At 44.5% G+C, this 22387-nt stretch overlaps 1 protein-coding gene across 1 annotated transcript in view; it reads right to left on the bottom strand.

Annotated features, from left to right (window-relative positions):
• Nucleotides 1-22387, bottom strand: part of LOC120727411 (sodium/hydrogen exchanger 9B2-like) — a 48710-nt gene that overhangs the window by 8752 nt on the left and 17571 nt on the right. Inside the window, exons 3-4 of the mRNA XM_040021640.1 lie at nt 22095-22203; nt 4915-5085 (exon numbers count right to left, since the gene is read on the bottom strand). Of these exons, the coding sequence (XP_039877574.1) occupies nt 4915-5085; nt 22095-22203 (280 nt within the window). The remainder of the gene's footprint in view (nt 1-4914; nt 5086-22094; nt 22204-22387) is intronic.

Genomic DNA, 22387 nt, shown 5'->3' with positions numbered 1-22387 from the left:
TATGTCTATTGCAGCATAACTAAGGGAGGATTCAGGGTCACCTGGTCCAGCCCTAACTATATGCTTTAGCAAAAAGGAAAGTTTTAAGCCTAATCTTAAAAGTAGAGATAGTGTCTGTCTCCCGAATCCAAACTGGAAGCTGGTTCCACAGAAGAGGGGCCTGGAAACTGAAGGCTCTGCCTCCCATTCTACTTTTAAATACTCTAGGAACAACAAGTAGGCCTGCAGAGCGAGAGCAAAGTGCTCTAATAGGGTGATATGGTACTACAAGGTCATTAAGATAAGATGGGGCCTGATTATTTAAGACCTTGTATGTGAGGAGCAGGATTTTGAATTCAATTCTGGATTTAACAGGAAGCCAATGAAGGGAAGCCAAAACAGGAGAAATATGCTCTCTCTTTCTAGTCCCTGTCAGTACTCTTGCTGCAGCATTTTGGATTAGCTGAAGGCTTTTCAGTGAGTTTTTTGGACATCCTGATAATAATGAATTACAGTAGTCCAGCCTGGAAGTAATAAATGCATGAACTAGTTTTTCAGCGTCACTCTGAGACAGGATATTTCTAATTTTAGAGATGTTGTGCAAATGGAAGAACGCAGTCTTACATATTTGTTTAATATGTGCATTGAAGGACATGTCCTGGTCAAAAATGACTCCAAGGTTCCTCACAGCGTTACTGGAGGCCAAGGTAATGCCATCTAGAGTAAGAATCTGGTTAGATACCATATTTCTAGGCTTTTCAGGGCCGAGTACAATAACCTCAGTTTTATCTGAATTAAGAAGCAGAAAGTTAGCGGCCATCCAGGTCTTTATGTCTTTAAGACATTCCTGCAGTTTAACTAATTGGTGTGTGTTATCTGGCTTCATGGACAGATAGAGCTGGGTGTCATCTGCATAGCAGTGTAAATGTATGCTATGTCTTCTAATGATGCTGCCTAAGGGAAGCATGTATAATGTAAACAGAATTGGTCCTAGCACTGAACCCTGTGGAACTCCATAATTAACCTCAGTGTGTGAAGAGGACTCTCCATTTACATGCACAAACTGGAGTCTATTAGATAGATATGATACAAACCACTGCAGCGCAGTACCTGTAATACCTACAGCATATTCTAATCGCTCTAATAGGATATTATGGTCGACAGTATCGAATGCTGCACTAAGGTCTAGCAGGACAAGCACAGAGATGAGTCCACTGTCAGAGGCCATAAGAAGATCATTTGTAACCTTCACTAAAGCTGTTTCTGTGCTGTGATGAGCTCTGAAACCTGACTGAAACTCTTCAAATAAACCATTCCTCTGCAGATGATCTGTTAGCTGTTTGGCAACTACTCTTTCAAGGATTTTTGATATGAAAGGAAGGTTGGAGATTGGCCTATAATTAGCTAAGACTGCTGGGTCTAGAGATGGCTTTTTGAGTAAAGGTTTAACTACAGCTAGCTTGAAGGCCTGTGGTACATAGCTGATCATTAGAGAAAGGTTGATCATATTTAAGATCGAAGAATTAATTAATGGCAGGACTTCTTTGAGCAGTTTTGTAGGAATGGGGTCTAAAAGACACGTTGATGGCTTGGAGGAAGTAATTATTGAAGTTAACTCAGAAAGATCAATTAGAGAAAAAGAGTCTAACTTAACATCAATGGTACTAAGAGTAGCTGTAGATAATATTACATCTGTGGGATGATTACTGGTAATATTTTCTCTAATGATAAAAATTTTATTTGTGAAGAAGTTCATGAAGTCATTACTAGTTAACGTTAAAGGGATTGTTGGCTCAAAAGAGCTCTGACTTTTTGTCAGCCTGGCTACAGTGCTGAAGAGAAACCTGGGGTTGTTCTTATTTTCTTCAATCAGTGATGAATAGTAAGATGTTCTGGCTTTGCGGAGGGCTTTCTTATAAAGCAGCAAACTATTTCTCCAGGCTAAATGATGATCCTCTAAATTTGTGACACGTCATTTCCTCTCCAGATTACGAGTCATCTGCTTTAGGGTACGTGTTTGAGAATTATACCACGGAGTCAGGTACTTCTGATTTGAGACCTTAGTTTTCACAGGAGCTACAGTATCCAGAGTCGTACGTAGTGAGGAGGTGAAATTATTAACAAGATAATCGACCTCTGTTGGGGTAGCGTTCAGATAGCTGCTCTGCTCTGTGTTGGTACAGGGCATTGGAGATGATAACAGTGGGTAGATTATATTCTTAAACTTAGTTACAGCGCTTTCAGAAAGACATCTACTTTGATAAAGTCTACTCTCCACTGCTGTGTAATCAATTATTGTAAATGTAAATGTTATCAGGAAATGATCAGACAGGAGAGGGTTTTCAGGAAACACTGTTAAATGTTCAGTTTCTATGCCATATGTTAAAACAAGGTCTAGAGTGTGATTAAAGTGGTGGGTGGGTTCTTTTACATTTTGAGAGAAGTCAATTGAGTCTAATAACAGATTAAATGCCATGTTGAGGCTGTCATTTTTAGCATCTACATGGATGTTAAAATCACCCACAATAATTATTTTATCTGAGCTCAGAACTAAATTAGATATAAAGTCTGAGAAATCAGACAGAAACTCTGTGTAAGGCCCAGGTGGACGATAGATGATAACAAGACTGGTTTCTGAGTTTTACAGCTGGGGTGGACAATGTTAAGCATCAGGCTTTCAAATGAATTAAAAGTCTGTCTTGGTCTTTCATTAATTAATAGGCTGGTGTGAAAAATTGCTGCCACACCGCCCCCTCGGCCTGTGCTTCGAGATTTCTGGTAGTTAGAATGACTCGGGGGTGTTGATTCATTTAAACTAACATAATCATCCTGCTGCAACCAGGTTTCTGTAAGGCAGAGTAAATCGATTTGTTGATCAATTATTAAGTCATGTACTAACAGAGACTTGGAGGAGAGAGACCTAATATTTAATAATCCACATTTCACTGTTTTACTCTTTGGTTCAGATGTGGATACTGTATTGTTCTTTCTTTGTAATTGTTTATGTTTAAGTTGTTTGTTGCTGGTTTTTAGTTTGTTTTTTGTCTTTTTGGAGGCTGACACAGTCTCTATGGAGATGGGTTTTTGGGGGGGTAGCAGGAGGAGAGAAGCTGCAGAGAGGCGTGTAAGACTGCAACTCTGCTTCCTGGTCCCAACTCTGGATAGTCATATTTTGGGGGGTTTAATAAATTTGTCCATATTTCTAGAAATGAGAGCTGCTCCATCCAAAGTGGGATGGATGCCGTCTCTCCTAACAAGACCAGGTTTCCTCCAGAAGGTTTGCCAATTATCTATGAAGCCCACATCGTTTCTGGGACACCACTCAGACAGCCAGCAATTTAAGGAGAACATGCGGCTAAACATGTCACTCCTGTTCTGATTGGGGAGGGGACCAGAGAAAACTACAGAGTCCGACATTGTTTTGGCAAAGCTGCACACCGATTCAATATTGATTTTAGTGACCTCCGATTGGCGTAACCGGGTGTCATTACTGCCGACGTGAATTATGATCTTACTGAATTTACGTTTACCCTTAGCCAGCAGTTTTAAATTTCCTTCAGTGTCGCCTGCTCTGGCCCCTGGAAGACAATTGACTATGGTTGCCGGTGTCTCTAGCTTCACATGTCTGAGAACAGAATCACCAATTACCAGAGTTTGACCCCCGGCGGGTGTGTCGCCGAGTGGGGAAAAACGGTTAGACACACGAACGGGTTGGTGGTGTATCTGGGGCTTCTGTTTAGGACTATGCTTCCTCCTCACCGTCACCCAGCCGCCCTCTTTCCCCAGCTGCTTGGGGTCTGCCGGGGAACAGCTAGCGGGGCCTATGCTATCTTCGGCTGCACCAGCTACAGGGGCCTGGCTAGCTATGGGTGAATGAAGGGTGCGAAGCCGAGTCTCCAATTCAGTAATCCTGGCCTCCAGAGCTGCAAATATGCTACATTTGTTACAGATATCATTACTGCTAAAGGAGGCCGAGGAGTAACTAAACATCTGACACAATGAGCAAGAAAGTGCAGGAGGGACAGGTGAAGTAGCCATGGTGCTAACGAGTCGGCTACGAGCTAAGCTAAGCTAGCGAAACAGTACAGAGACAGTGAGTGAATACTTTGGCTATAAATTAGGTAGTGAGTACACAGAAAGTGTGCTTCGGATGAAGCACTTGAAGATTATACTATGAAAAAGAATGTATTTAAAAGTTGTTAATTAAATTGCTAAGCAAATAAGCTACTCAGAAACACCACTGTGTTTGAGCAGGAACAGGAAGTGATACTCTACCACAGAGCGAGCGAACACCAAGTGACAGCGCCACGTACTGTTAGGGATGCAGGCTGTATTATAGAGTGGATTAACATTGCCTTTATACTTTCCTATTATGCATTATTTTGGTGTGTATCATGGATGTTCCAATATTCAAATGTCCATTTATGTCACATATGAGGACTGTTCTCCTTTTCCTTCTTATAAGAAAATAAAATAGCATTGAACACTGAATAGCAGAGGCCCATGTGATAAAACTGAGCCAAGTCAAACTCGACTTTTTCTTTCACAACCACCAACAAATGGACTACAAAAGAACTTTAGTGAAACTACAAAAAAAGCAAAATATGTGGCAGCTTTTGTGCTTTTCACACAAAAGCCGCTGCATAACATTGCTTACACCCCTGAACGTAGAACATATTTATAATGCAAAAAATTGAAGGAAATCGATTGGATGGATTGATGGAGAATGGATCATTGTCAAAGAGAGAAATCCCAGCACCCCCTAGTGTTCTAGCTGCACAATTGCAGCACATAACAGCGCTCGAGTATAAACGCTGGGAACTTGCATGGGCTACACTGTAAGCTCTAAATTTAACACAGGAAGTATTTTTTAAGTTTTACAGGACCTCTAATAATCTGGATTAGACTACAACACAATAAGTTACTGGGCTGTACCAAGTAGTGGAGGAAAGGGGGGCAGTGTGGGCAGCTGGATCATTCCCACCAGCTTCCCTCCCAGCACGGAGCAGATGAAGAGGATGATGATGCCAAAAAGGTTCCCTCCAGGTAAACACTCTTTTCCCGTGATGGACCAGACGACTCCAAACAGCAGAGCAAACAGACACACTGCAAGGAGATGTGAAATCTTTCAGACTCGTTAAGATTCAGAGTTTTTCTATTTCTCTGATAGTATGCATATTAACAGTGCTGCTGGTCCTTGGCAGAGGTGGGTAGTAACAAGTCATATTTACTCCGTTAAATTTACTTGAGTACGTTTTTGAAAAGAAAAGTACTTTTAAAGTACCTTTTTTGCAAAATACTTTTTACTTTTACTTGAGTGCATTTGTGAAGAAGAAACTGTACGTTTACATTTGGCAATGTTCGACTTGTTACTAGGGCTGGGCTATATCATACTGTTAAGTCTAATTGATGAATGTTTGTCATTATGCTTCTTAAATTTGTAAGCTCTGAGTTCAATCTATAGGAACAAGACATTCCTTTGATCTTGACCACCTCTCCAGCCACTCTGTGCTGGAAGAGGCTTTTATTGCAGATACATTCTATCTGGAAGATCTGTTTCTTGTGATGTTGCTTCCTGCTTTTATGTCATACACATAACACACACACATACACACACACATACACACACACACACACACATATACATACAGTGCCTTGTCTTTTTAACCAAGGGGGGTTTATGAGGGGAGGTACTATTGTTTTGTGTGAACTGTTTTCCCAATAAAAGGCAGCAATCGGAGGCCGGATTTGGGGTCATTTCGTGGTAGACACCGACGAGGCCTCCCTTGCAAGTAAATCGATCGATCGCTGACTGTCTTGTTTTCTTCATGACGAATAAGTCTCTAAACCAGCGGGGCTTGTGGAAACACAGACCCAACATTTATTTGGTCCTTCGGAGCCTGAACCCAATGCATCGCATCCACCGAGGAGAGGGAGATGACGCCACCGCATTCTGCTAGCAGCCAGCGTCTGGGACACCTGTTGAAAGCCCTGGTGCTAACTTTGTCACCAGGCCAGAGAGTTTGCATCTGAACTCCCCTCAGGATGGATGGCGATTGACGGGATCCAGAGACTTTTCCGATGAACGAAAACAACACTAACAGTGAGTAGAAAAGGCCTTATGCGTCACTGAGACGCGGGTCCAGGGGAGCGCTCGTTGCGCGGTTTCACGCGAACCTAAAACAATAGAGAGCGGCTACGTGACCGTGCGGTTTCTCGCAGGTACGGGAGTGCGCCAGCCGTGCGGGAAGGTTGCAGGCTACTAAAGAAACGGCTCCGTAGCTGCGCGGTTTCACACGAGCACGGGAGTGCGTTGGACTGTGCGTTCAGGACACAGGTCCATGAGAGCTGTGCATGCAGACACAAGCAATAGGCCTATTTTGTGTGTGTGCAGGCCAGACGTGGTCTGCGTGAGGGTGGCTGATTGTTGTCTTGTCATGGAAAATAAACTGAGTAAGTCTGCCTTGAAAGGGGATGAAATACACTGCAAAGTATTTATTGGGCACCACGTGGTGTGTAGATCGTTGAAGAATGAAGTGAAATTGTGCGCAAAGCAGAAGTGAGTGTGAATGTGTCTGACGTCACGGTGTGTGTGAAAAGGTATCCAGCTGGGGCAGACGTGATTCTGCAGGTCACCTGCCCAGTGGACACAAAAGAAACAAATAGTTGTGTGGATGAAATATGAATGATAACATGAAGAGTGTTTGGTGTTTCTCAGCCTGAAACAATGTAATGCTACTTTCTGTTTTGGAGAAAAGGACAGTTTTAAAAAAAAAAAAAAAGAGAGGGAGAGATGTGTGTTGTTTAAGCAGTGATGAGAATAATGAAAGTATGATGAGAGAGGAACACAAAAACATACAGAAAATGCATTAACTATACTAACCCTACATGCATATACACAATATGTGATACTCATGAAGACCAGATAGCATCTTAAGCATGAGATTCTGTTTGTCATCTTGTCCAAGTCACTAGTAAGATAAAAGTGATACATAGACTAGTGGACTGAATATTATAGGAGGACAGATGGTTGCATCTGGAGAAAACAGAATGCTGATGAGGGGTCTTAAATGAGTGAGCTGAGTGAGCTGATTGTGAGTTTCTGCTGTGTGAAGAAGTTTTACAATGGCACACATTTGGTTACATGAGAAGAAATTTATGTGATGAGACAACAGGGTTATGCTGTATGTTGTGGCTGATTGGATGAATGTTTGAGATTAAACTAGCTGTTCATTTGTCTTTTGTTACTAAGTTGAGCCTGCCAATTGGGTTGGTACGATTTACCCCTCTGAAATGAAGAACACGTGTCGTGACTTAACAAGGCCTTTCTTTTCTTTTTATTTTGTTACTTTCATGGTGCACTGAAAGTTTTGTTTGATAATTGTTCTGTTATCTAAGCAGATCTGAACGTTGAGTAGGAAGAACTACACAACATGTTGTTGCAAACGGTTGCAAAGTGAGTTTCTCCAAAATTAAAATGGGCTCAGGAGAAAGCCACATATTTGGGACAATTAGAAAATGAGTTCCTGTCCAAAACGATTCAACGAGGAAATCCAGTCTAAAATTCTTCTTTTCTTTTTGAAGTGTTGTCGGCTTTGCTGAGGGTGGAAACTAAATGCGACGATAATTTCCACTATCAGCAAAAGAAAGAATCGCTGAGTGAATGAATGAGTGAGAATTAAAAAAAAATGGGGAACTGACTGACTGGTTAAAGCTGACAAGACTGACTGACTTAACACCATTGTGTGAAGTTAACCCCCACCTGACAAAGGTGTGGCTGTGTGTGTCTCTGTTGTAGGAACAGGAGGAAACTTGGGTCACATGACTATGTGAAATCTGCAACTTTAAAAGAAAGAGTGTATACACCTGTGCAGCGCTAACATTTACATTTCTTTTCTACAACAGATGGTTAATCATGTGATTTGGTCATGTGATTTATAGCAGGACACAACTTAATGATGTTTTTCTACCACAGGATTACTGAGATTTTGTTTGAAGAAAACTGTAGTTACAGGCTATATGTTGATGATGAAATTACACTGTGTTGTTGGAGAAAATATTGGAGAAAATGTGAATGTTACAGGGGAAAAAGTAAATACAGTGTGATACTGTGTTTGAAACCAGTGTTACTTCTTTTTACAGCAGAGTGTTAACTTTATGACCTTTTACAGCACCTCTGGAATCTGGATGGCCGACACCTGACCACCAGGATGAACCGTGTGTTTGGCTAATGTTTGTTTTTCTTTAAGAGTGCTTGTAAAGGATTCAGCACAGACAGACAAGTGACAATTGAACAGATGTGCAGTGGTTACAGAATAGTTACATGGGGCTCATTATCTGACCACTATTGGGCTCATGGTGAGTGACAAACTTAAGGGAAGTCACTGATTACAATGTGGAATGACGTTGAGATGTTAAATGTTTTTGAGCAAATTATGGGAAAAGTAGGAGTTTAATGAGTTTAGAATAAACCTGCAATGATCCTTGTCTCTGTGATGCTGAATACTTTATTACACTTATGAGCTGCAGTTGGCTGCAAATGTGAAGTTGTTTTAACTTTAAGACTTTGTCTTCTAGGATACAGGAGCTGGGAGCTAAACAAGCAAAACATTTAATTGCTGACTAATGTTTTTACACAGGTTTATAGCTTGGAGTGAAGCTGCTCCAAGGGACAAACCCTGGAGGTTGTTTTAGGGAGACTGTGCAACATTCTTGTACATGTCTCATTGGGGAGTTGACACATGGCGAAAGCTGTGTGGCGAGAGGAGTGTAATTTTCTTTAATTTGCAGATGTCGTGAGGTGCCATGACGAGAAGGAGTGACTGAGTGGATCGCCCACAAGATGGGAGCTGAGGCCAGGAGAGAGGCTTCAGGAGGATCAGGGATCACCTTCAGCACAGCAGACATCACGCAGAGAGCTGTGCTACTGGGCTTCCAGGAGATCGTCATGAGGAGACTTCGCACAGCAAAATCTTAAATAAAATGAAAGAGTTTCGACGTTGAGGAAGACAACTAAGATGTACAACGTGCTCTGCCTTAAATCTTCAGCAGCATTGGAACATAAGAACCTGAGGGATGAAGGGAGCGTGCCAAGCTCCAAGAGTGACAGTGCAGAGGAGGTCCAGCGGTGGATTTGTGGTTCTGTTAACAGCACAAATGCCAGGTGACTGTGAAATAACTAACAGCATTTTTTTCTTTTTCCACAAGTGAAGCCAGTAACTTACTATCCTAAAAGATTAGCTCTAGTTGCTTGTGCTTTACCTCCATGTGTGAGATCAGTATGTGCAGCAGCTTAAGCTGTACAATGTTTCAGGAAATAGTTTATTTCACCTTTTGACACTGTTAGTTCCACACGAGGTAGATGTCTACTACAGACACTTGTCTTTAATGTTACTCTTACTCTCACAACCACACATAACCATAAAGTGGTGCACAACTCTGAATCCATCAACCCTTTTGCCAATGGAAGAAGAGGGCGCTTCTCATGAGTGTAGAGAGCACGTGGAGAAGGAGTGTAAGCCAAGGGATGACTTAACAGATGTGCCACTTGTTGAGGGAAAGGTTTGGTTTGTTAAAGGTTTGAGTTTTACAACAGCAAAGCTAAAGCTAAAACAGGTTTTACTGTAGTAGATAGTGAGAAAGTTATCTGTGCAGGACTACTAGCATGTTTCATATCTGCTTAAGCAGCAGAGATGGTAGCTTTAACGGAAGCGTGTAAAGCTGCAGAGAGACAATATACACTGATAGCCAATATGCATTTGCTACATTACATTTCTTTGCAGTGCAGTGGGTGAGACGAGGTGTGACAGCCTCTACAGGGAAGTCTGTAGAATACGCCAAACTCCTGCAAAATCTGCTGGAAGCAGTATCATTGCCCAGTAGAATTGCCATTTGTAATTGTGCAGCACACACGTGAGGGAAAGATCCAGTTGCATCAGGGAATGCTTTTGCAGATAAGATCACAAAAGAGGCAGCTTTAGGAGCACATGGTGTTAACATTTTAGCAGTGCAACATCAGCAGACATCGCCTAGTATGCGAGATGCACTGGCAGACATGCAGGCTCACTCACCTACTGCAGAAAAACAGTTGTGACTTACAGAAGGAGCAAGCTTGCAGGATGTTGTTTATTCAAGGTTCAAGGTTCAAGGTTCTTTATTTGTCACATGCATAGTTATACAAGTATAACACACAGTGAAATGTAGCCTGACACGCTCCTCGACATGTGCAAAAATTGGGGGGGGGTGTAGAGGAAGAACATATACATACATATACATATATATATATATATATATATATATATATATATATATATATACATATACATATACATATATATATATATATAGATAGATAGATATATACACATATACATATAGTATATACACTGGGTGAATGTGCAGTAGTAGCAGCAAGCAGGTGAATTCTGTACATTAATATGAATAGACATCTGACTATTTTACAGGATAGACAATATAAACATATTTAAAATTAAAGGAATTGAAATGTACATTGTGCCTTGGTTTAGAGTGTCTGGAAGAGAGTCCTGTCTCAGTCAATTATAGATGATGTGAGAGGGCGGGTGTGTGTGTTTAGGGCACGGATGGCTTGGGGATAGAAGCTCCTCTTGAGTCTCTCTGTCCTTGCCCGGATGATGCGGAACCTTCTACCAGATTGCAGAAGTTGGAACAGTTTGTTGCCAGGATGGGACGGGTCCTTCAGTATCTGCGCTGCTCTAGTCCGGCATCTCCTGGTGTAGGTGTCCTGAAGCGGGGGGAGAGCAATCCTGCAGCAGCGTTCTGCTGTACGGATCACTCTCTGGAGAGCTTTTTGGTCCTTCACACAGCTGTTCCCGAACCACGATGTCATGTTCTGTGTGAGGATGCTCTCCACAGCGCCTGTATAGAAAATCCTGAGGATCTTTGGAGAGACCCTGAACTTCCTCAGTTGTCGTAGGTGATACAGGCGCTGCCTAGCCTTTTTGGTCTGGACCTGAATGTGGGCAGCCCATGTCAGGTCTGAGGAGATGTGGACACCAAGATACTTGAAGGACTGCACCCTCTCCACTGGAGCTCCATTGATGATAATGGGCTTGTAGTCTCTGTGCTGACCCCTTCTGAAGTCCACCACCAGCTCCTTGGTCTTGCTGACGTTCAGCTGGAGGTGGTTGTCCTGGCACCACGATGCCAGATTCTTCACTTCATCCATGTAGGCCGCCTCATCGTTGTTGGAGATGGCACCCAACACCACTGTGTCGTCAGCAAACTTCACAATGGTGTTGGAGCCATGGGTGGCCACACAGTCTGAAGTGTAGAGGGAGTAGAGCAGTGGCGAGAGGACACATCCCTGAGGTGCTCCTGTGTTGATGGTGATGCTGTTGGAGAAGCACCTGCCCACCCTCACCACCTGAGTTCTGCCAGTGAGGAAGTCCAACACCCATGCACACAGACGGCTGTTAAGTCCCAGATCCCTGAGCTTTGTGAACAGTCTGCAGGGCACTATTGTGTTAAACGCTGAACTGTAATCAACAAACAGCATTCGCACATAGTTACCCTGTTTCTTGTCCACGTGGCTGAGAGTGGTGTGTAGGACGTGGGCGATGGCATCCTCTGTGGATCTGTTGGATCTGTAGGCAAACTGCAGCGGATCTGTGGTGTCTGGGATGGAGGAGGAGATGATGTTCTTCAGCAGCCTCTCAAACACCTTCATTACAACCGAGGTCAGTGCAACTGGCCGGTAATCGTTCAGGGATGAGGGTTTGCTGTTCTTGGGCACAGGGATGATGGTGGATCTTTTGAAGCATGTGGGGACCACAGACTTCGCCAGGGACTCGTTGAAGATGTAAGTGAACACACCTGCTAGCTGGTCAGCAAAGCAGCGCAGCAGACGGCCGGTGATGCCGTCTGGCCCCGCCGCTTTCCTTGTGTTCACTCTCCTCAGTGCCGCTCGGACGTCATGCTCCGCTGTGCTGGTCACCGGTCTCTCGCTGATGACGTCAATGTCCTCGGTAGTCAGGCAGTAGATAGCATTAGCCGCCTGGCTAACCTCGAAACGGGCGTAGAACCGATTCAGCTCGTTGGTGAATGCAGAGTCGGCGTTGATCGGCGCAGTGTCCCTGGCTTTGTAGTCCGTAATGGTGCGTAGTCCGTGCCACATACTCCGTGTGTCGCCCTGGTGGAAGCGGGACTCCACACGTTCCCGGTACCTGCGTTTGGCATCTCTCACCGCGCGCCGCACGCCGTATGAGGCCGCTTTGTAGGCGCTCATATCGCCAGTGGCGAGACCCGCGTTGTAGGAGGCGGTCCTGGCATTTACTGCAGTGCGGATCGATCTGTCCATCCACGGTTTCTGGTTTGGGAATGTGGTGACTCTCGCAGTGGGGATAATCTCCTCCGCTAGCATATTGACGAAGCATACTGCTACTTCCGTAAACTCGTTGATGTCGACTGCGCATGCTCTGAACATGTCCCAGTCTACGTCGTTGAGTGCGTCCTGTAGCGTAGCTTCTGATTAGGCAGTCCACCGTTTTACCTCCCTCGTGGTCACGTCTTCCCTCCGTATGCTTTGTTTATACTGGGGAATGAGGAAGATGGCGTTGTGGTCAGACTTCCCAAAAGCCGGGTGTGAGACAGCTTTGTAGCCCTGCTTGTATGGCGTGTAGCAGTGATCCAAAATCCGATCCCCTCTCGTTGGACACGAGACATGCTGGTAAAAGTTTGGCATGACTTGTCTGAGGTTCGCTTTGTTAAAGTCTCCTGCTACAATGAGGGCTGCGCCCGGGTCCTTATTTTGAAGCGAGCTCAGCACATCATGTAATTCGGACAAAGCCATACCTGTGTCCGCTTGGGGTGGGATGTAGACCACCGTGGCGATGACTGAGGTGAACTCACGGGGCAGATAGAAAGGGAGGCGCTTAATGCTCTGGAACTCCAGATGTGGCGAGCACCCGCTGGAGAGAGTAGAAATGCTCCTGGCATCACACCACTTTCTGTTTACCATGAAACACACTCCTCCACCTTTGGTTTTGTTCGACTCTGCCGTTCTGTCCGCGCGGAGCACAAAGAATGAATCCGACGGAGTTACGGCCTGGTCCGGCACGGTGGGGGTCAGCCATGTCTCCGTGAAGCACAGAATGTTGCAGTCCCTCATGTCACGTTGGAAGGTGACCCTTGCTCTTAGGTCATCGAGCTTGTTCTCCATGGATTGTACATTGGCCAGTAGGATACTGGGCAGTGCTGCGCGATGCGCCTGCTGTCTCAGTCTGTTCCTAATACCAGCGCGTTTTCCCCGGCGCTTCTTTGTTCTGCGCCTCGGATGAGCAGCCCGTCCTTTGTTGTTCTCCGCGCCGCGTAGAATCTCTGGCGGCCAGGAAGGGTCAGGTTTAAAAGTGTCCAAGATTAGATGTGCAACCTTGGCACCGATGTTTACAAGTGATCCGCTGTCGTATACTATAAGACTAGAGGATTTTGGGATGTAAACCAGAGCAAAAAATAAAAAAAAAAACAAGAAAAGTGGATAGTCGGAGCGGAGCGGTCAGGAAGGCGTCTGGACGTGGCCGCGCCATCTAATCTTATCATCTAATCTTATTGTCTGTGTGATAAACCGATACTGCCTTAGAATTTGTATAAGACTGCTGCTATTTTGAGCCATGGGCCATGCCATGTCTCAACAGGAGGGAGATGATGACAGCAGTAGTGCAACATTTTTATACTCTAGGATTTAATACCTTTTAAAAAAAATTTGCAGGTCATGTATGATATGTTGCAAGTACAATTCTCGGGGTAATTTGAAACCTAAGAGAGGGAAATTCCCCAGACCCAGTCACCCATTTCAAGTTATTCACATGGACTTTATAGAGCTGTCCAACTGTAATAACTATAAGTACTGTTTAGTGATAGTGTGCGCTTTTTCAAAGTGGGTAGAAATCGAATTCCCAGCTAGCAAAGCAGATGCCATTTCGGGATTCCAGAGACCATTTATAGGGATAATGGTCACTTTGTGAATGAAGTGATTGGATTAATGGCACAACATCTAGGGATAACACTAAAACATCATTGTTCATATCACCCACAAAGTGCAAGGTTGGTACAGAGAACTAATGGAACAGTAAAGCTAAGACTTTAAGTCAATGGAAGAGACAGGCAGGACATGGTTAGACTGTATAGAATTAGTTAAGATGTACATGAGGATTACTCCAACAGAGAACGGTCTGACTCTTTGAAATTATATATAGTAGAGCATTTAGAGTTCTAGTCTTCTGTAGTGATGATAGAAAAGCAGAAGAGAAGAGAGAGCATATTAGCAGATTAGATGCTTGAAATGTTTAAAAGTAAAGAAGTCATGAGAACAAATGATCTGCCAGATGATTCTGTTTCTCCGCAGGAGCAGAGTCTGAAGTCTGGAGATTGGAAGTGCTGGTCCAGTCCACGGTGGGAAGGTCCCTATCAGGTGCTGCTGACGACGGCCACAGCAGTGAAGATTGCTGAAAGAAACACTGGGATACATCAAGCGCACTGAAAAAAGGTGACACACACATCCAGGCCAGCTCGGAGTAAATGGCAGGAAGACCGGGTACAAAGGGGGTGGGGGGGAAAGCCTCCAGGGCCCCTCGTCTCAATCCGGTGAAGAAACCAACTGAGCCACAGGTACTCATCAGAATGGCTGGGAATGTGCTGTGCACCTTCTTGAGCCTGTGGACCCTGAGTGGGATGACAGGAGCGCACTGGGACAGAGCAAACCACACCCAGTACCCGCATGGGTTTTCAACCAACTACTGGTGGCAGTTTATGAAGACAACCGCTCACATAAACAACGAGACCAATTCTTATGCTTGTCTACACATTTTTCTGGACTGTGGCCATATAGCATTACTGAGAGCGAGACAGTTTGTTTGGTTGCCTTAGCAACACATCCAGGAGTAAACGTACTTGGAACACTGCCAACTTTTCAACTGCTCTGAACCTGAATGGAAGGTTGATTCACCAGTAGCTGGGAAGGTGAACTGCTCTGGTAAGACAGACCTGCTCGTCTGACTCCAAGTATCTGACACGCTGCAGGACATTATACAGCAAACGAACTGGAAGCAGGCCAGTTACCTATGTGTATGAAGGGCAATGGATTAGTCCAAGTTGGAGATTTACCATGGAATTTGTGCAACGTCACCTATTCTTTTTGTCCTCTGCAAGAAGGATGTAAACAGAGAAGCCTTTTGTTTATATTTACATCATGAACACTTCTCTAAGCTGGTTGAGGTTTTGAGCCAAGAAGATCAAAACACCTTGATCCAATTTCCTTTACAAAAGCTTTTTCTGCGGTGACAACAGGACAGGAGAAGAGTTGTAAATGCAGATAATTCACCGGTTGACTCTAACCCCCACAGGATGCCTACAGTGAGAAGATTTGGGGGGTTGATAGTAGTCATAAAAAGGAGTGTTGACCAGGCTACAGCTTTGAAGTTAGCTGAGAGCCACATGGACAAACAATAAAGTCAACTGATGTGTTTGAATGCCTATGTCTGTATGCAGTTGGATTGTAGTGACATATGATTTTTGAGAATGTTGATTATTCTTGTTTGACTGTTGACATTCAGTTGTTTACTTGCAAGTTGAAGTTTACTGTGTATGAGATCAATGAGAAGCAGGTTAACTGTTTACATGAATTAAGTGTGAACTTTTGCTGCAATAGGAGGTGAATGACATGAGGAGCTGTGTATGAATGAAATCTACACTGACACTGTCAAAACAAGGGTGCATAAGTTGAAATTTAAGTACAGAATGACAAAAAGGGGGGAATGTTAAGTCTAATTGATGAATGTTTGTCATTATGCTTCTTAAATTTGTGAAGTCTGAGTTCAATCTATAGGAACAAGACATTCCTTTGACCACCTCTCCAGCCACTCTGTGCTGGGAGAGGCTTTTATTGCAGATACATTCTATCTGGTAGATCTTTCTTGTGATGTTGTTTCCTGCTTTTATGTCACACACATAACACACACACACACACACACACACACACATTCTTACCTGCACACACACACACACACACACACACACACACACACACACACACACACACACACACACAGTTCACGGTAATACCGGTGTAATGTTGGGCAACGATAGGAAAATGAAATATCGCGATAGAATATGGGTAAAACGCGCATGCGCAGTGCCTTTGTTTACATACGCACATGGTGGCGACGCAGAATGAGAAGAGCGAAAGTGGATCGTTAAATGAAACGGATGAACCAGAATTGGTCTGTAAAAATGCTGCAACTTCAGTGGTGTGGAACTGGTTTAGCTTTCATCCGTCAGATACACAACAAAGCACTATTTTTGGTAGAGCATGCCAGCGGGCTGTCGTTATTACCGTGTTTTTTGGAAAATACGGCACACTTAAAATCAATCCTTTGATTTTTCTGAAAATCGACAGTGCCCCTTATAATCCCGTGTGCCTTATGTATGAATTCTGGTTGTGTTTACGAACCTCGAAACAATTTTATGTCGTACACGGTGCTCGGAAATCTGTCAAATGTTTCAGTACGACTTTGCTAAGCTACGAACCCGCACCGCTTGATGGATTGTCGGAGCATTACAGCTATCGTAGGCAGGAGCCTCGCGGAGTGATACGTACTGTGCTTCAACATAATATTACCGTATTGTGCCATCTTGGTCTTACCAAGATGGCGCCGCGTATGGATGCCCTGGTGCTTCAGTGCGTTACTTTTGTTTTGTTTTTGTGCATTTCTTCTGTGTCTGGGCACTCCTCTGGATACTCTTACACCAGAGAAGAGCTCCTTAACTACAGGACTACAACGCCTGTGGATTTATTTCCAATATTTGTCGCATCTGCGGCAGATTTACTGCTGACTCTGACCAGGAAAGCGAGACGCCGAAAGAGAGGGAAGCGAGCCGGCGCACTCGTGCATTTGAGGAGACGCGGACTGCGAACTGCTCTTCCTGGGATCTTCCTTTCTAATGTACGCTCACTCGGGAATAAGATTGACGAACTGGCCCTGATGAGAAGCATGAACAGAGACTTTGCCTCCTCCTGTGTCTTATGTTTTACGGAGTCGTGGCTCAGTGAGAACATCCCGGACAGCGCGCTCAAGCTGGAGGGCTTCCATCTGCTGCGTGCGGACCGGCAGGCCTCTCTCTCTGGTAAGACCAAAGGTGGAGGTGTCTGCTTCTACATTAATAGTGGCTGGTGCACAGATGTGACAGTGATTGCTCAGCACTGCTCTTCCTCTCTGGAATATCTTTTTATCCACTGCAAACCGTTTTATTCTCCGCGGGAGTTTGCTTCATTCATCCTGGCCGCTGTTTACATCCCGCCAGACGCAGATGCGCAGGCAGCTCAGTGCGGACTCGCGGAGCAGATACTGCACATGGAGCGGACATACCCGGACTCTCTCATCATTGCTCTTGGGGACTTTAACAAAGCCAATCTGAGCCATGAGCTTCCCAAATACAAGCAGTATATTAAATGCCCGACCAGAGAGGAGAGGACATTAGACCACTGTTACGCACGATCAGCGGGGCCTATCGCGCGGTGCCCCGCGCTTCACTCGGACTTTCTGACCACGTCATGATCCACCTGATCCCCGCGTACAGACAGAGGCTGAAGCTCTCCAAACCTGTCGTGAGGACTAAAAAACTGTGGAGCAACGAGGCTGTGGAGGAGCTTCGCACGTGTTTGGAGACCACAGACTGGGACACATTGAAGGCTGCTTCTAACAGCTTGGACGAGTTTACGGACACTGTCACCTCCTATATCCACTTCTGTGAGGACAGCATTGTGCCATCACGCACCAGGGTGAGTTATAACAATGACAAACCCTGGTTTACTCCTAAACTCAAAAAGCTGTGGCTGGAAAAGAGAAAGGCTTTCAGAAGCGGAGACAGGGACTGCTACAGAGAGGCCAAGTACAGGTTCACTAAAGAAGTGGACATTGCTAAACATCAGCACTCTGAGAAGATGCAGCAGCAGATCTCAGAGAATGACTCGGCCTCTGTGTGGAAAGGTTTTAGGAATATCACCAACTACAAGCCTAAAACCCCCCACTCCACTGATGACTTGCTCTTAGCCAACACCCTTAACGACTTCTACTGCCGTTTTGACGAGCCACCAGGCAGCCTTCACACCTCCAACGGCCCCAACAATAGAGGCACTTTGGACACTAATCCCCCCACCTCTCCCCCCTCCATAGAGCCATCACCACCTTCAAACTGTTCACCTACAACACCCCCCTCCTCACCCCACACAAAAGAGGATTTCACACCACCTCCTCCCACCACAACTCTTCATATTCATGAAGCAGATGTGAGGAAGCAGTTTAAGAACCTGAATGCTCGGAAAGCTCCCGGCCCAGACGGTGTGTCTCCTGCCACCCTCAGACACTGTGCAAACGAGCTGGCCCCAGTGTTTTCTGGCATTTTCAACTCCTCACTGCAGGCATGTCATGTGCCTGCCTGCTTCAAGTCCTCCACCATAATCCCTGTCCCCAAGAAACCTAGGATCACTGGACTAAATGACTACAGACCCGTGGCTCTGACATCTGTGGTCATGAAGTCATTTGAGCGCCTAGTTCTCTCCCATCTCAGGACCCTCACGGCCCCCCTCCTGGACCCCCTGCAGTTTGCATACAGAGCCAACAGGTCTGTAGATGACGCCATCAACATGGCCCTACACTTCATCCTGCAGCATCTGGACTCCCCAGGAACCTACGCCAAGATCCTGTTTGTGGACTTCAGCTCTGCCTTCAACACCATCCTTCCAGACCATCTCCGAGGCAAGCTTTCCCAGATGAATGTGCCTGATCCCATCTGCCGGTGGATCACTGACTTCCTGACGGACAGGAAGCAGCATGTGAGGCTGGGAAAGAATGTCTCGGACTCCCGGACCATCAGCACCGGCTCCCCTCAGGGCTGTGTTCTTTCTCCTCTGCTCTTCTCCCTGTACACCAACAGCTGCACCTCCACCCACCAGTCTGTCAAGCTAATCAAGTTTGCAGATGACACCACCGTTATTGGGCTCATCTCGGACGGGGATGAGTCTGCCTACAGGAGGGAGGTTGAACGTCTGGTGTCCTGGTGCAGCCACAACAACCTGGTGCTGAATGCCCAGAAGACAGTGGAGATTATTGTGGACTTCAGGAAGCACACAGCCCCACTCCCCCCCATCATCCTGACTGACACCCCCATCACCTCTGTGGACTCATTCCGCTTCCTGGGTACCACCATCACCCAGGACCTGAAGTGGGAGCCCACCATCACCTCCGTCATCAAGAAAGCCCAGCAGAGGATGTACTTCCTGAGGCAGCTGAAGAAATTCAACCTGCCAACACGGACGATGATGCAGTTCTACACTGCAATCATCGAGTCCATCCTCACCTCCTCCATCACCGTGTGGTACGCTGGAGCCACTATCAGGGACAAACAGAGACTGCAGCGTGTTGTGCGCTCTGCTGAGAAGGTGATTGGCTGCAGACTCCCATCTCTGCAGGACCTGTACACCTCCAGGACATTGCGGCGTGCAGCTGGGATCTCAGCTGACCCTTCTCACCCTGGACACAGTCTGTTTGACCTGCTCCCCTCAGGCAGGAGGCTCCGGTCCATTCGCACCAGAACCTCTCGCCATAAGAACAGTTTCTTCCCCTCTGCTGTTGGACACATGAACAATAACTGTATGACTGTTCCCACCACTAACAGATGACCCTACGCTGTGTTCACTGCATCATTCCATGTTTGGCACTGATCACCACCTGCACTCATGTATATATCTTTCAACGTAGCACTCTTAATTCTTATTCTCATGTATATATCTCATGTATATCTCATGCACATATCTTTCTACGTAGCACTTTTAATTCTTATCCCTACTTTTATTTTTTCATGTCTATTTAAGTGCTATTTATGACACTATGTTTGCACTGAAGCACCGCAGCAATTTCCTAATGTTGTAAACCTGCTCAACATTTGCCAATAAACCCCCTTTCTGATCTTTCTGATCTTCTGTATAACCTCTTTTTAAGTTTTGTGGATATTATACATGGTTATGCTGAGGATATGTCGGCCAGTTTCCACTGGAAATGCCTTTTGGTTAAACTGTCAGCAAGGAATTTGCATTTGCACTGTTAATTTTTTATATAACTTTAATGCACTTAAAAAAGCTACTTGTTTAAGTGAAAATACATTGATGGTTTTTTTTTTTGCACTAATAAAGTTGAGGAGTTGTAAAGTATTTTGTCTAGTGTCAATTATATTGTCAGATATATCGTTATCGCCAATTTTTAAAAGGTATATCGTGATAAATATTTTTGGTCATATCGCCCTGCTCCACTTGTTACCTGTTTCCACATGTTGACTCATGTCGACTCGTTACTTAAAAAAAAAATAATAATAATTTCACACATTACATAATACTGCTAATAATGGATCATGCCGCCAGTGGCGTTTCCTGCAACTCTTTTATCAGATGTGGCCATGCAGTCACATGACCAGTTTGAAACTGTGGCGGGCAGAGTGGCCCAAGCGTTTTAAAGTAGTGGACACACGGAAAGAAGAAACACATGAAAACATGGCAGAGTCAACTGTCTCCGCTAGAACTGAAGAGGATGAACACTCTTGGCCTCATATACAAAGATTGTTTCACTTAAAAGCAGTACAAAATAACAGCTATGTCTTCAGTGTTGGTGTCTTCAGTGCGAGCCAAAACGAACTTTTCAGTGTGAAAAAATTCAACTCATGTAACCTGAGGAAACGTGTTGCGGTAAGTTTACTCTAAATATCTTTTTAGCTGTGGTTATAGTGATGGTAAATTCGATTCTTTTTTACTGAATCGAGTTTGAATGAATCACTCGTTGTAGTGAGATACGTTTGTGGGTGTTGTTTCCGCAGCTTTTAACTGCTCGCTTGTTAGCATGGGTGAGCTATAAGCTAACAGCTAGCCTGGTTAATGAACCTAGAGTTCCACGCACGTGTAAACACAGCTCATCTCTACTGCTTTAACTATTAAATCAGAAGGCAATACTTCTGTTGACAGCATATATTATGTAAAACAGCAACTTGTTTAGTTTAAACAGTCTGCACTGAAGTAACAGCCAAACAGTGTGAGGAGGATCTATTGGCTAGCACGTGTTAGCCTTGCATGCTTTCTTATTTTGAACTTAATCTGGAATTCATTGCAAACTATTTGTGCAGGATATGAAGGACGAAATTTTGTTTTTCCAACAAGAGTTAGTAAAAAAACATCTCCAGTGTGATCAAATCTTCTTGTCATCAAATCACATTTTCATGCCAAACAACCGGAGCTTGGCAGTCTATACAGCACTATAATGCCTAGACCTAATTATTTGGAAAACCATACATCTTTCCACAGGTCTCAACTTCATCAGACATCACCTGCTGTTTGCACTGGATGAGACCAGCTCAAACAGCAGCCTAACAGACGAAGATAATGGATCCATTGGGTCAGGAACGCCAGAAGCAGGGGAGCTGGAGAGGCACCTTCCATGTCCGTTCACTGGAGGTGTGGATCTATTGCATGGCTTTCCTCGCATCAAGAAGCTGTCTATCAAAATCAGTACAGCTCTTCCTGCATCTAGAGCAGGGGTCCCCAATCCCAGTCCACGAGGGCCGGTGCCCCTGCAGGTTTTAGATGTATTCTTGATCCACCACAGCTGATTTAAATGGATAAATTACCTTCTCAACATGTCTTGAAGTTCTCCTTGTTCTAATGTTTTCTCTGAGGCTGCTGTGCCATTTAGAGCAAAAATGAATATAAAGTATACTGCATATATAATGCCTTATTTTGTTGATATTTTTACATATATTCTACTTGAAAATACTAAAATTTGTACATTTATATTTGTTTGTCTGATAGTATTTATTTATAAAAATATATCGGACATTACAACCAGTTACTCACTACTTGAGTAGTCTTTTCACCAACTACTTTTTTACTCTTACTTGAGTAACTTTTTTGATGACTAGTTTTCACTTTTACTTGAGTAATAATATTTTAAAGTAATGCTACTCTTACTTGAGTACAATTTTTGGATACTCGACCCACTTCTGGTCCTTGGGCTGATAATTCTCACATTATGAGTGTTCATTACCTTTAGTGATGAGCAGGTTGATGAGTCCCCGAGGTCGAGGACATCTGTCCTTCAGATTGATACAGGACGCGCAGCATGAGGAGGGCGACTCAGATGATGGCATCGTCATCTATCCACACACAGATTTTTTTTCTGTTTTTGATTTTTATTTAAGTCAGATAATTGGACCTTGATCACTAGGTCACACTTGCCTAGATACTGCCTGGTAATGCCATGGCAAACACTAAATGCTAGGGAAAAAATATCACAACAGATTACTGCAGTTAGCATAGAAGACTCCACCTTGTCTGAAA

This window comes from Simochromis diagramma, unplaced genomic scaffold, assembly GCF_900408965.1.
Source record: "Simochromis diagramma unplaced genomic scaffold, fSimDia1.1 OVJJ01000740.1, whole genome shotgun sequence".
In the NCBI taxonomy this organism is placed as follows: Eukaryota; Metazoa; Chordata; class Actinopteri; order Cichliformes; family Cichlidae; genus Simochromis; species Simochromis diagramma.
The sequence above is the reverse complement of the archived record's forward strand: the minus strand, read 5'-3'. Positions and strand labels throughout refer to the sequence as shown.